The sequence below is a fragment of the Trichechus manatus genome, unplaced genomic scaffold (genome assembly GCF_000243295.1).
Source record: "Trichechus manatus latirostris isolate Lorelei unplaced genomic scaffold, TriManLat1.0 scaffold00041, whole genome shotgun sequence".
Taxonomy (NCBI): Eukaryota; Metazoa; Chordata; class Mammalia; order Sirenia; family Trichechidae; genus Trichechus; species Trichechus manatus.
In genome coordinates this window covers 1,495,635-1,511,191 of record NW_004443977.1, presented here as the reverse complement: position 1 = coordinate 1,511,191, position 15,557 = coordinate 1,495,635, and the positions used below count along the sequence as shown (strand labels likewise).

Genomic DNA, 15,557 nt, shown 5'->3' with positions numbered 1-15,557 from the left:
CACAAATTCTCTCTAAAAAATAACTTTACACTTGAACCACATTTATGAATATAAATATATTAACAATAATTATGATGAATTACATTTACTGGAGGTATACTATGAATTTACCTAAAGACATTACTAAACACCGCATGTATTAATCTTAAGCCTTATAAGAACACCGCTAGGTCAGTATTATCGTCTTCATTTTGCAGATGGGAAACTGAGGCTCACAGTGTTGCCCAGAAGTTTCTAGCTAATATGTGGCAAGGCCGATTAAAACCCAAGTTCATCTGGTTCCGAAGCTCATGCTTTCTCCATTACACCAAAGCTCCTCAGTGGAAAGAGAGATAAGCCCCTTGGTAGAGGGTGGTAGGAGAGTGAATCTCAGAGGCAAGGATCTGAATTTCTTTCTTCTCTCCCACACAGAGAATTACTGAATCTTTGAAGGTTGAATAATCAAAAGCTAATTTTAATTTCATATAGTATGAAATAGAACAGTATGAAAATCGTCTAAAGGAGCTAAATGCTTACAGTTTTTTAGTATAATAAAAGGGAGTTTAATATTCCACTGTGTTCTCCAGTTAGAATTTAGAGCTGAAAGGGCCCTGAGAGATCTTCTAATCTAGCCCCTTTCTTTAATATTTATGGAAAGTGAGGTTTAAGGAGGTTGAAGCAAAATCTTGCCTGAATGGACTAGAATGCTTAACCTTAGTTCAGTGGTCTTTTTGGTATATTATATTTTATACTATCTTACTTTTGTGATTTGGTTATAAAATACATTATAACTGAGCTGTATTTATATGAATATGTGTTTTCATATATGTGCATATATTACATAACCATATACATGGCCTCTCCTTTTAAACAGAAGCTCTTAGAATCCAATCAAATGATTACATAACATTAATAGTCAAATAGATAGATGTTGAAACACCAGGGAGGAAATAAAAATTACTATTTATCCTCCAATCATAAACCCTATGTCCAGGCAACCTTAAGGCTTTCAATGATGTTAAGGATTTGACAAAGTAAACTGAGGACAAAGACTAAATAGAAGAGTAAATTACAGACTCACCTCTCCTACGCTTTTCATAGAGCTACCAATTCGGCTAGAGGTTCCATGAAAACGGTCAAGATCCCAGCGAGGAATTTTGGTAACCATGTAGTCCAGGCTAGGCTCAAAGCAGGCTGATGTCTTCCCTGATACAACATTCTTGATTTCTGGAAGTGGGATTCCTAGGGCGATCTTTGCAGCAATGAACGCCAATGGGTAACTATAAAGGAGGAGACAAATTTTAACTTTTTCTTTGAGCAGTAAGTATTGAAAACAGCCCAAAACATAAATTGGTCTTACTTAGAATTTCTAGTATTATTCCACTTCACGGTACAAGATACACCTGATTCTCTGTTCTGTATGAATATTTAATACCCACTTATAAAATAATGTGAGTCATGATAAAATTCTAGAGGTGTAGGTCACAGAAAAATTCACTCTCTATGCCTGATATGCATGGCTACAACTCCTAACCTTCACCTTTTCAACCACAAATCAATAACTGCCCTGATAAAGTGTTCACTTATTTACTTAATAAGGTAAGAATCTGCAAAATATTCTTTTGAAAAAATATATACATGTGTGAACCTAGGAAGACAGTTGAGTTAGCTGGTACCGTGGGGTATGCAATGGTTAGAAAACAGGCATTGCAAATATGTTCCTTGCTGTGTCTCCAAATTATCTTTGATCTTTGGGTTCCAGGAACTCGACTATTCTCATCTGGGATGTCAGTTTTAATACTGGTATTTGAGAAAATAATTCATAGAACTATAGAATTACATACGAGTCCTTTTAATCCAACTCCCTCATGCTACAGATGAGGTGACTGATAGAGACAGTAAGTAATTCACCCAAAGTCACACAGTCAGTGGAAGAATCAGAATGAGACTCAGGTTTTCTGACTCCTGCTAGGGCAACATATCTACCACCACTCCATGAAACACTTTGTCGCTACATAAAATATCTACAGATGTAAATATTTTATTAATTTGAATGCCATGTAATTTAAATGCCAGATGCTAAATATAATAAAAGGAAATACATTAATGAATTTTCTCTCCAGTAATGTTTGCTAGGAGTTGTTCAAATGGATGGCAAATTTATTTATTGGGTTGCGACACTTAGCTGTCGAAAAGTCCTACATTGTTTAGTCTTGCAAAGTTTCACTAAAATATAACTAACGTGTACTGAATGCTTGAAGTGAACTATTATTTGTCTAGCTTTTGCTTATAGGGCTACACACCTGAAGAAGCCTGATGGGAACTAAAACTAAGGATTAATTTTCACTTTTTAGCAACATCTGCAAAGTGCAATTAAGAAGCAGATTTTTCACAGCCTGCTTTGACCACCCATATTTTGGTTAGTTTATGATTAGCCAGCAAACAAAGCCAGCTAGCAATATCATTTGCCTAAATCTGGCAGCAAGCTCATTAATAACTATGTCCTTAGGGTCCCACAAATGATTTGGAGCCAGCATACAGAAGTGGGGAATATCATTTATAAATACAGCACAGTTTTTAACTAGCTGTCAATTTCCATTTCTACTTGCAAGGAATCTGCAGACCCGTGATCAATCTTGTGGTCTTACCCAGTGGCCTTTGATGCCAGGGCAGAGCTTCGGGACAGTCTGGCATTCACTTCAATGATGCAGTATTCCATTGAGGTAGGATGAAGGGCAAACTGAATGTTGCATTCACCCACAATGCCCAAGTGACGAACAACATTGATAGAACTTTGCCTCAACATCTGAAACTCTGCATTGGAGAGTGTCTGGGCAGGGGCCACGACAACTGAATCACCTATAAAGCCAAGCAACACTAGTTATTTGATGGCGTAGCTCAATAACCCACTTCAGTGACTTAACCTATTTACATGATACAAAAAAGACACAGAACAGTCCATGGGTTTGCTGGGAAAGTATTATCTTAAGGAAACATATATGAGGCACATCAGGTATTATTTCCCCTGATCCTTGTTTTGTCCTTATCATACTAACACATTACTTACAGTAACCACTCTAATCTTTCCCACATTCATCTAGTGACCAAGGCTTCAGGCATCTACTTTTTGGATTAACATGTACTTCTTCATCTTCCCTTCCCTTCATCTCAAATTCTCTCTCAAGTTCTTCCCTCCATAGAATGGTATCTCCTCTTGGCCCAGACCAGCTTATCCACTTGTTCTCTGAGTCTCATCCCTTCCCATTCCTTCACTCTTCCCCCAATCACAGACTCTTATATACCCAATCTCTTACTCCATCTCCTCTGCCTACATACATGTTCTTATCTCTACTGGCTCAAGAAGTCCCTCCTCAACAATGCCAGACAATCACACAAACCTTCTCTCTCATTCTTTGCATTACTAAACTTCTCAAAAGCTTGCCAGTTCTGCTCATCACTCATTACCACATAAATCCTTTCAATTTGGTTCACATAATCAACTTGCATTGACGCTTCCCTCTCAGACATCTAAAAATTCAAGTTAAATCCTCATTCTTGACCTCTTATAGTATTTGATACAGCCCAAAATAAAACTCCTTTATAAAATATTTTCTTGCATTGGCTCATTTGGCACTGCACTATGGTGGTTTTCCCCCTAACTCTCTATCACTCTCTTCTTTGTGTTCAACACTAAAGCTTCCTCTTTATCATGGCTATAAATCAAAATGCTTTCCAAGATTCAGTCCTCGACCCTATTCCCTTCTCTTTATATACCTTTGCTCTTGAATAGCTGGCATATGCCTCCAGCTTCAATTATTTCCTTTGCACCAATGATTTCCAAATCTTTATCTCTAGCCTCTATTTCTTGAATTCCAGTTCCATTTTGTTAACTCCCTTCTTGAGAGTTCCACCCACACCTCAAATTTAGCATTTCTAAAACTAAGTCATCATCTTTGCCCGCTCCCTCTAACTAGATTCCCTTCCCAAGAATCCTATTTCTACAGTCTTACAGATTTTACTTCCATTATATCACTCATATTTGACTCCTTTCCTCAAATAAAATGAGAATTAAAATATCTGCCTTACTTTATAGGTATTTTGTGAAGTTAAATATTTATGAGAGAACTTTCAATACTGTAAAATACTACATTTGTGTAAAATTTTGTCACTAATCTGTTAGCTAAAAATAGCAACTTAAAGGAAAAAACTTTAAAAAGACTACTATGGGCCATCAAAGATGTGAGTTGAAGGTGCTATTATCATTCTTGAAGATTCTTTACCTACCTGTATGAATGCCCATGGCATCAACATTTTCCATGCTACAGACTGTGACACAATTGTCATCAGAATCTCGAACCACTTCATATTCTATTTCTTTCCAACCTGTCACTGACCTCTCTACCAGAATCTGGTTGGTCACTGCAAAGGCCTGGGAAGTGGTAACAAAAGACATCAAAGAGTAAGGAAGGGCACTGGTAGAAACATGGATATTTGGCGTGAATCCTGGTCAGCACTGAAGTCTCAAGTCCTGTCTGCACCCTCCCCTACACTCCAGAAGGCACAATGTGTCAGTAAATCAGTGAGGTACTAGGAATAGCATCCTGCAGTGAATATGCTTGATTTACATTATTGAGGCTTGCCATTCAAAGTGCTGATATGACATTAAATCAAACTAATTTAGGAAAAAGAGAAAATAACTGAGCAATCAGGCAGAGGGAAATGAAATTATTTCAGCAGCTAGGCTTCTCTGAAACCAGAAAATGTGATAAGTGCGAATAAATGTGGAAAAATAAGTCTAAAGACTCTGGCTTTCTCTAAAATAGCTGAGGCTGCTTTGTACAGTGACACACACAATAAAAGTTAGTTGATGTTGATGAGGAGAATAAAGGAGATGATGATAGTTGTAAACAGTTAGCCGAGATGGCATATGAAACTTGGGAATTAAAAGAATCATATGCGACTATTATTATGGTTAATCATTACCTAAGGGCTTAAATACTCTGAGTCATATATCATGTATGCCTGATTAGACAGATATGAATTAGTATAATTATCATTTCATATTTACTGAGTACCCATGGTGGGTAGAATACTGAACCCAAAATATGAAACAGGCAGTCTCTGACCTTAGGACATTTAGTGTCTAAAAATCCAAGACAGAAATGTCCCTTTGTCTCATAATGTATTTGATTTGGAATGACAGTGAAAGGAAGAGAACGTAATGGGGAAAGTAGTTTGAAAAAATTCAAATTATTAGCAGGTAGTATAATAAAAACTTCTTTTTTTTAATATTGTGTCTCAACACTATTTTTTTAACTTCAGTCATCACTACAGATTGAGAGGCTCCATCACAGCCACTGAAAATGTGGCACCTTTGTTCCCTGGCTGCCGGTGATGAGGTTTTCAAAGTGGTTAGGAAACTATGTAGCCAGTGGTAACAATTTAATAATGATTAATTGCATTAGGATTGCCTGCTAGAAAAAGAAATCTGGAAAACAAAGGGTATGAATTCCGGAAACCTTTTTTGTATTCTAACGAGTAGAGTGGAGATTTGGGTAGGAGGAAAATTGAAATCATCTAGAAAGACAACTGAGATTATCTTTACAAGTTTCCTCAGACTTTTTTTTTTTCAAGTCTCAGATTTTATTGAAAAAGTTAAGTTAGGGACCTGAAAGAGTTAATGTATCTTCTAATGGTATTAAATGTAATCTCAAGAGGATAAGGGACGGGCTTTGGGACATAATAATACAACTAAATAACCACAACAGTAAAGCTAGGTTGTCATCAGCTACTGTCAGTAGATAAACTATTCAATGTTCAATTGATTATTTTAGGAAATGTAAACAATTGAAAACTATCACATCCCAAAATTATCTTCATTGTGTCAAAAGTAATTTTTTTCAGATTAAAAACTCAGTATTCAGAACAGATTTTTATACAGTGAAAAACATACAGAGGAAATGGAGGAGCCCTGGTGGCCCAGTGTTTAAGCACTCCGCTGACAATCAAAAGGTTAGGGGTTTGAACCCACTAGCCACTCTACAGGAGAAAGATGTGGCAGTCTGCTTCTGCAAAGATAACACTCTTGGAAACCCTGTAAGGCAGTTCTACTCTGTCTTACAGTATCACTATGAGTAGTAATTGACTCAACGGCAATGGGTTAGTTTGAAAATACCTGAACTATTAGCAGGCAGTTTACTATATTATTCAATATATTATTCAATATAGTAAACATATTTTTATTCAGTATACTGAATATACTATTCAGTATATTATTCAAAGTATATTTTGACTAGAGAATATCTATGCATTGTCACTATTGCAGTAAAAATAAGATTGCTAATGTTAAAAACATTTGGAACATCTAATATGCCAGAGGAAATACATTTTTATACCTCTATAAATATAATTTTTGCTTTAGACACACGATTCAGAAGTTCAGAAAGGAAACACAAACTATTTATATTAGATACGCTTCCCTTCTTTTTCTCCAACTTTAGAAGAACTACCTTCAAGTTGTTGACTTGCCTGTCATTATAGTTTTAAATAAATTTAATTGTATTTATCTATTCTCAAAATGCTATGTCAGTAATTCAAAGTCTTCATTTTGTTTCACTCAAAAAATTAGTAATGTAAAGATATTGCCTGTGCTTGGGCTATTTATTAAGCCCTCCCCAAAACAGCTCTCACAGTAATTTTGTCAGAACTTCCATGGCTGTCATGTATATGGGCCTCTTGGCTGCAATATGTATCCATTTATTAAACAAGGAGTTATTGAGCCCCCATTATAACCAGAAACCACTTAAGACTTTGGGAACAGAGAGTGGAAAAAACTTCACTTTCCTAGAGCATGTCTTCCATGTTAATCTTTCATTGTTTGGAGCATATCTTAATTTTCTCAAGATGTTACCCCTTAAGAAAAGAACTGTTGATTAGTATGTTATTTTGATGTAAATAAATTATAAACACTCAAATCTGACCTTCATTTATATGTGTGTAGGGCAGTTGGCTAAGAGTTCATTCATTTATGATACTAAGAGGTCTATATGTATGTATTTTAGACATCTGAGTTTTGAGTAAAGCTAAAGCAGTCGATGTATTTTGTTTCACTTTCTGGATATCATTCCTTTTACATTATCTCAAAAAATGATGAAAAAATCAAACATTATATTTTGTTTTTTTTTTAACTACTAAAATATATTTTAATATTGTGAGCATTTTGGAGCAGATTTTGAAGCAAAGGAAGATGGAATTAGATTAAATTTATATCACTGAAGTCATTAGAAGGTACAATAAAAGCAGAATTTTAGGTGGAGTGACCATTAGTTTACCCACGACAGTCCTGGTCAATGCCTGTGTCCTGGGATACATAATTGCACTGCATGATGGCACAGTGATTAAGAGCTCAGTTGCTAACCAAAAGGTCAGCAGTTCGAATCCACCAGCCACTCCTTGGAAACCCTATGCGGGCAGTTCTACTCTGTCCTATAGGGTCACTATGAGTCAGAATCAACTCGACGCCAAAGGTTTGGTTTTTTGGGTTTTTTTCCATCTTAAGAGTATTATCTTTTGGATGACACTTTTAGAGAACATGATAGTGATTTAACAAATAGAGAAAAAGGTAACAATTTCTCATCTACATAACTTTCTCTAATTGAAAGTGTCTATCAAATTTTCCTGGTTGGTAAGAACTTTGTGCATGAAAATACATACCTTTATGCCAAGGTCCAGTAAGGTCTCCTTATTAGGGCAGATGCCTGAGCCTAACCCGCCCAGTGCATAGGCAGAACGGATCATCACTGGGTAGCCAATGGTGTCTGCTGCCTTCAGCGCATCCTCAATCTGTCAACAAGACCAGGGAGTCAAAGTTTTAAAAACTGACCACCCTACTAGAAAAGACCACACCAAAAGAGTCTGGCAACAGTGGTAAACTAATATGTTGGGAAGAGTGAGTATGGAAATACTATTCCCTCATCTCCTTCTGGGGAAAAAAAAAAGTTTTACAAATTTTAATTAAAACTCTAGGATTGTTGTTCTTTTTCTTTTATGTTTTTAATATACTGAGAGCTCTTACCTCCCCCTCCCCCCAAGCCTTTTGTGATACATTTTTCTTGTTTTTATCTTGTCATTAAAAATAAAACCATGGCCAAATCAGAAAGAATAATCTTTAATTTGAGAAGGAGAACCATATTGAATTTCTAAACTCAGTTTAAGTCTTTATCTCAAATGAAATAAAGTTCACTACTGAATCTAACTTGGTATTACTTCAATAAGCCATTAGGAACACTTTATAGAAAGAGAGTTCTCATTTTTCAAGTTCAGTCAGAGAGTAGTCCCAGAAGCTTGGATTTTTTTTTCTTTTTTTTTTAATTTACAGACTACAACATATGGTGGCTATATTTTTTTGTCATGGAATATTATTACACTACCAATGGGAATGTAATTACACCTTTCCCATATGTGTGTTTCTCATCCTGAGGAAGCAAGGACATAATTAAATCTGGCAATAAAAGAATAAATGTATGACAGGAGTTTCCCAAAGTGTTCAGTGGAGCTATCCCGGGATTATTCCTGACTGGCAGCTTTGTAACACGTAATGTACTTGGTAGCATTCTTTTATGAAAAATACACAGCCCATTTTTAGTTGTTCCAGAAGTACTTGCCTTATCCCTAAGGATTTGCCTATTCCTATAATGGGAAATTTGAATTAACAACTGCCTCCAGCACCCCCACTCCACCGATTATACGTCTGAATTCAGAAATTAAGTAGAGGCAAAAGATGTACAGCAAATTGACTTTTTCCTGGTATCTAGTAATAGCATACCAGTAGGCATAGGATACTATGGAAAATAAGTAATAGAAAAGCTAACAATCTATTCTCTTTAAATATCTAAGCAACGGGTTTCTACTCATGAGTCTTAGGGATTACATCCAATGGCTTTTTTCTAGATAATTCCATTCTAAAATGTTTATTACATTCTAAAATTTTTAATCCAATCAGTTGCTGTTTGCAGGCATTTACGCACTCAAGATGTGTGACTGATCCCAGGAAGAAGATAAAAAGCACTTTGGCACTACAGGTTGATATGGTTCTTATTTTCAATTCAACAGATTTGAGATTTAGTGGCACTTCAACCATTGATAAACCACTTCATTTTTGGACTTATGTTTCTCTTTTCATAAGATAAAATATTAATACCTGTCCCTAGCAGTTCAGCCTTGAATACTACAATTAATACACAATATCTCAAAGGTACTTAGACATTTCTGGAAGAAGATGTACTCAAGTATAAGAATTTTAATCATTATCATAGGGCATAACAAATCATTCTCTCCACAACCCAAGACAAATAATGGCCTTGTTTCTCCAGAACAACGATTCCTTACCGTTTCTACGGCAAAACTTGGAGCAATCTTTTCATTAATCTCATTCAGTTTGTCTGAGAACAGCTGCCTATCTTCTGTGGCCATAATGGATTCAACTGATGTTCCCAGGACTTTGACGCCATACTCCTTGAGCACACCTCTCCTGAATAGTTCCACTCCTACAGAAGAACAAAATACAGTTTTTAAAATCGCAAGCTCTTGATTCTTCTCAAACATATACCTGAATACAACTTGATTTGTTTTGTTTTTTTTACTTTAAATTTAAATTGAAGAAGCCACCACAGTCCACAATAGAGTAGTACCTAGGGCAAAACAACTTTGAAAAAAAAATTCTGAAGATATTTTAACAAAATATGCTGTTGATGGTGTTATTGGTATATTACCACCTTCTGCAAGTCATTTTTATTATCTTTATTAATAAAAAATCACAGTATTATATGGAGGCTTGAGATTTCAGTATATTCTCCTTTCCTTCTAAGACCCTTTCCGAAAATAAGACTCTATTATTTAAATAATCCCAGAGATATGAATACCTATCTGGGTTAAGAGTTATCAAAATTGTTCGTGTGCCCACTAGCTTGCCAGATAGCTTTGGCTAATTTTTTTTTTTAATTTAACATATAGTTTACATTACCAACTGTTTACTCCAACTAGCTAAAGAGATTCTCATTCACGATCTGAATAGTCTGAAAGCATGATAAAAACGACACAACAATGAACTTAGCAGATGTATGAAGGAATGGTAAAGAAATAGAGAAAAACAATAATAGCCTGGGTTAGAGGACGGAGACCCTAGAAACCTATTTGGCCACCCTGAGGCAATAAAGCTAAATCCTTTGTGCTCCTTAGTTATTCTGTGAAATAAACTGATAATACTCATCATACCTCATTTTTAGGTGGCTATTTGCTGACTGCTTCCTCACACATTAGAAGAAAGCCTTTATGAACACACCAGAACAAGTGTTAGACGGGCTCAAACAAGAAACAGGTGGATGGGTCAAAAATATGCAATTAAGCTTTAAATAACTCACCACAGTTCAGAGCAGTCTGGCCACCCATGCCTAGAATTAACCCATCTGGTCGTTCTGCCTTGATGACCTCTGTGACAAACTGAGGGGTAATGGGAAGGAAGTAGACAGTATCTGCTTGCTTTAAGCCCACCTCATTGGTCTGGACTGAAGCAATGTTTGGGTTCATCAGGACAGTTTTGACATTTTCTTCCTGAAAGAAACAAAAGGATTGAGGCTCTGAATATATGGCGTAAGAAGAAAATACCAAAAAAACCAAACCCACGGCTGTCGAGTCAATTTTGACTCTGCAGGACAGAGTAACACTGCCCTATAGGGTTTCCAAGGCTGTAAATCACTACAGAAGCAGACTGCCACATCTTTCTCCCGTGGAGTGGCTGGTGGGTTCAAACCACCAATCTTTCGTGGGTTAGCAGCTGAGTGCTTTAACCACGATGCCACCAGGGCTCCCTAAGAAGAGAATAACCACATTCAAATGAAGATGTGTTGGATAACAAAGCATTTACATTACTTGGTGGGCTGCAGAGTTCAGTAATAAGACTAATGAACGAAAGCCAAAGGGAGACAAACTTTTAGTCAAAGGAAGAAAGAAACTGTATGAAAGTAAAGTATCCAAAAAAGAGAACCATGGTAAATTCCTTGTACTGGAGGTATCACGCCTAGCTGGAGACCATTTCTATAGAATTTGATTAGAGGTCTGCAAATACTTAGTTTTTTATATCTCAATCTACCTAAGAAGAATCAAATATTCCAAATTTATAAAATGAGTGAAACAGAAAATGGAACTAGAAATAATATAAAAGCTGCTTTCTATTGTTTGTTGGAGAACAAGATAGAGAGTACGTTTAAAAGACAAGATAATGTGTTCCCTTCTTCCTGGAAGTACTGAAAGCCTCGTGTTGATTTCCATTTTTCTAGGTTTTCATGCCTGCTGTAGTGCTTTAAGAAAAAGCATCATACAACTGTTTACACATATTATATAAAAAGAAAGTGACCATATGGCAAAAAATATATATATGTATATACAGATACACATTTATATAAAGGGTTCATAGCCCTATCTCACTCTTAACATCTGGAGAGACCTTCAAAATATTTTTTCATGTAGGCTAGTAAGGATAATAGTTTTATAAACCAGGATGAGGGTGACACTTAGCAAAATAATTATTATGCAATATGGCCAGATGGTTCTTATTATTTCACAGGTTAGCATGTCAATTTTAACCTCCTGTAAAAGTCAACAAAATATTCAGATGAAAGTATAGAAATCATCCTTGAAAGCCCTACATTTCCTTGGGGGAGGACACGAATGAAATAAATATATTTCAATACTACTTTAAATTCAAATAGTGCTTTAAGGCTTGTAATGTACTTTTTAAATTAATGTATTTGATTTTTATACAAAGACTATAAGAGATATTTCAATCCTTCAGATAAAGAAATTGAGATTCAAAAAGATTAAATGACTCGCCAAACTTCATGTAGTAGACAAGTAGCAAAATTAGGATTCTAATTCAAGTTTTATGATTCAAGTCCTATGTCCTTCCCTCAATAGTCATCTCTCAAGATTTTTAGAAATTGTTTAGAATAAGAGTATTATTATTAATGAAATATTTAAAAAATACATACAAATAAGCAAATGCATTTAAAATGTAGCTTGAAATTTAAATACTTGAGTCCAAAATGAGAAAACATCACAACAGAAGTTATAAGAAGTCTCACTGCTAAAATACCAAAAAACTTAGGTATACTTGTAAGTATTTTCCAGAATGTGTTATACTAGATATTTTTATAAATAAATTATATAGCAAAAGATCCCATAAATGTATGTCACGAGGATCTGTTAATTTTAAACTTAAAAATAATTCCGAACCATTTTAATAAATCTTTAAATCTTTTTTCTAATAATAGTTCTGGTTACAAATATTCAACATCTAATTTTTTTTCACGTTCTTAGTTCATAAATTCATCTCTATTCATCTCCTAATTAACTGCAATCACACAACATACTATCACAAAAATTATCTAATAATTTCTATTCTTCAGTTAAATGACATAGCTTAACCCAATAAATGCAGAAAAAACAAAAAACCAAACCCATTGCCATCAAGTCAATTCTGACTCATAAAGCACCTAAAAAATACAAACTACAAAATTGAAAATTCTTTATAAACTACCACATAGTATAAAAATAGTATGCTAGTTAAATGCACTCTAAACCCTGAACACAGCTGTCAATCTAAATCATTTGGACATCCACTAATTTATCTATCTCAACAGAAATTAAATCATAATACAATGAAGTAAAGAAGTATTTTGAAAGTATTCACAAAAAACCGTTTGTGCACATGTGTGTACACCCATGCATGTATAGGGAAGAGTATTAAAGAATAAAAACGAATGGGAAGAAGAGCAATATAACTGTGGGCTGTGTTCTACTCTTTTCAATAGATATCTGTCAGATGAAAATCTTTGAATATCAAATACTGAAAAAAAGAAGAACATTGGCCAACTATTTTCCAAGTTTGCTGTCCTAGTCTCCTGCTGCCTTCTCTATGCTGTTCTCTTCTAGCTGAGTCTCTGGTGAATAGCACAGCCCAAGGTAAGGTCCCAAAGACTCACATTCCCTCTGGATGGCCCAATTAGCACCAAGATGGGGACCATCCAGGAAAATAGGACACCAAGGAGAAGCCAAGTTAGCTAGTCATCAATATAGTAATATACAATGGAATTTTCCTTAAAGCTTATTTTAATACAATAAGGATTATAGAAATGCTAGAGAATTTGGAGAAACAGGGAGGATTCCTTTCCAGCTTGGGTTCATATTCTCTTTCCCACTTGAAAATCCAGCCATACCATTCTAATGTCCTAATCACTACCAGGAACGGAGTTTCCTCGTGACAGTAAGAACTTCTAAAGCTTGAACAAAATGCATTGTTGTCCTAGATTCCCCAACTGGAGTTTCCAATTTCAACTCAAGAGATGCCAGAATGATTCTGTAGAGCATGTTTGAACTACGTTACAGCATCCAGGATGTTCCAAATTTTCTCTTTCACACAAAAGACAAAGATATTTTAAAAGCTTACTGCCTCAAAAGGAATAAGTAGCATCTATAAATGTGGCTTTATATATTTTCAATATAAATAAGCTGTAACTTAGATAATTTGGGAGATCAAACACACCTCCTTAGTTTGCAGGTGTGCACATTTAAAAAAGTTAACAATCTTGTCTGTGATCAAACTTCTTTTAACATAAGATGCATAAGGAATAGTTGGAGCCCTGGTGGCACAGTGGTTAAGAGCTTGGCTGCTAACCAAAAGGATGGCAGTTCGAATCCACCAGCTGCTCCTTGGAAACCCTATGGAGCAGGTCTACTCTGTCCTATAGGGTCTCGATGAATTGGAATCGACTCAATGGCAACAGGTTAAGGAATAGTTAAGGAAAATAATTATAATGACTTTCAAAAGAGGTGGGGTCATAAATCTATATTATAAAATATTAATTAGACTCATTAAAGGTAGCATATTAATTCTAGCAAAAATCATAGTCTCTCACCTTCATGGCTTTTACAGCTTGAGATCCCGAGTAATCAAATTCACCTGCCTGACCAATGGACAGACCTCCTGATCCTAGGATAAGGACTTTGGAAACCTATAAGCAATAAAAAAATATATTGTCTTTATTTTTATGATGGTGAAAATAAGACATTTTCCACAATGGAAAAAAAACTAAATTGTCTGGGTTTACATAATGATTTAAAACACAATGTTTTGAAAATTTTATAGTATTTAGGGGAAAAGACTAACAATTTAAGCATCTCTAACTTCAATGCAGTTTCCAAAGCTTTTCAAGTTTTTTAACAAAAAATTTTTGGAAAAGGTCTATATTTTATTTAAATATGCATAAATTATCTAAAAAATAAATGTATACATATATGCAATAATATACATTTATATTTGTAAATATATATATTTTAAAATACATATACATCCTTCTAAAATTTTACATAACAATGGTGTTTGTATGCATGATTTAACTACGAAGGAAATGGATAGAACCTTATCATATTAACTAACATACATATTCAAACAAATCAGAATTCAAGCCTTGTGATATATTAATCCTTATTCATTTGTTCTTTAGAGGTAAAGTAATATACTCAGCTCATGATGTTGAATAATAATAATTGTTATATTTGAAACAGAAAAGAATTATATCATCTACAATGATTCTCCAGCCTTAATTGTATCTCAGGCATACACAGGACTATGGCTTTTGAGTAACAGGAAATGTATCAAATTCTAAACTAAATTAAACTCTAATCTTTATTAAATTATTTTATGGCAAATATTCTAGAATAAGTAAAATTTAAAAGTGTAATTTTAAATCAAAATATAAAAATTCCAATGACCATTAAGAGCAAGACAGATAATTACATGCTAAAGTGATGGTTGACTACAATATTTCAGTCATCTTTCATAGACATCAGTATAGTTCACATCATTCACTTAAAAAAAAATCATCACTTGACAGAGAAAATCCAAAGTATATGAACAAAAACCTGGCTCACATATACTAACCTCAACTCGAGATGCAACTAGTGCTGGCTTTGGCAGAACCGACGTAATGGTGGTACCTTTCTCCTTCTTTATCAGTGAGAAAAAAGAATCAAACAGGTACTAGAAAAAAATACAATCAACTAGTTAGAAGTTTCAAAACTCCTAAGGTTGCCAGAGAAAATATAGGATGTCCAGTTAAATCAGAACTTCAGATAAACAATATGTAATGTTTTTAGTGTAAGTATTCCCATGCAATATTTGTTTTTTGGGTTTTTGTTTGTTTGTTTGTTTTGCAAAATCTGGCAAAACTAAGTATCTGCTACTATAAGAATTAGATCAAATAAACACTTCTAACTGTTCACGTCAAGTCCTATAAAAAGAACATTTTCAACAGATAATCAGCATTTCAGATAATGCATTCTGAGTATGGCAAGAAGCTTCCTGCCCCTTAACTGAGTATCATTTTATTCTTTTAAATCAAACTCTAGCTACACAGAAAATTGAAGTGATATCATCTATGCATTTTAATGTTAAAAGTAACTGGATTTCTAAAATTTTTACCAGTCCTAAAAAAATCTGTAAAGATTATTCTTAAACTTTATCA

At 34.7% G+C, this 15,557-nt stretch overlaps 1 protein-coding gene across 1 annotated transcript in view; it reads right to left on the bottom strand.

The window, feature by feature from the left end:
* Positions 1-15,557, bottom strand: part of CPS1 (carbamoyl-phosphate synthase 1) — a 135,537-nt gene that overhangs the window by 66,312 nt on the left and 53,668 nt on the right. The window contains exons 12-19 of the mRNA XM_004376281.2: positions 14,975-15,073; positions 13,950-14,045; positions 10,398-10,587; positions 9,367-9,524; positions 7,693-7,821; positions 4,264-4,408; positions 2,628-2,838; positions 1,061-1,259 (exon numbers count right to left, since the gene is read on the bottom strand). Coding sequence (XP_004376338.1) covers positions 1,061-1,259; positions 2,628-2,838; positions 4,264-4,408; positions 7,693-7,821; positions 9,367-9,524; positions 10,398-10,587; positions 13,950-14,045; positions 14,975-15,073 — 1,227 coding nt within the window. The remainder of the gene's footprint in view (positions 1-1,060; positions 1,260-2,627; positions 2,839-4,263; positions 4,409-7,692; positions 7,822-9,366; positions 9,525-10,397; positions 10,588-13,949; positions 14,046-14,974; positions 15,074-15,557) is intronic.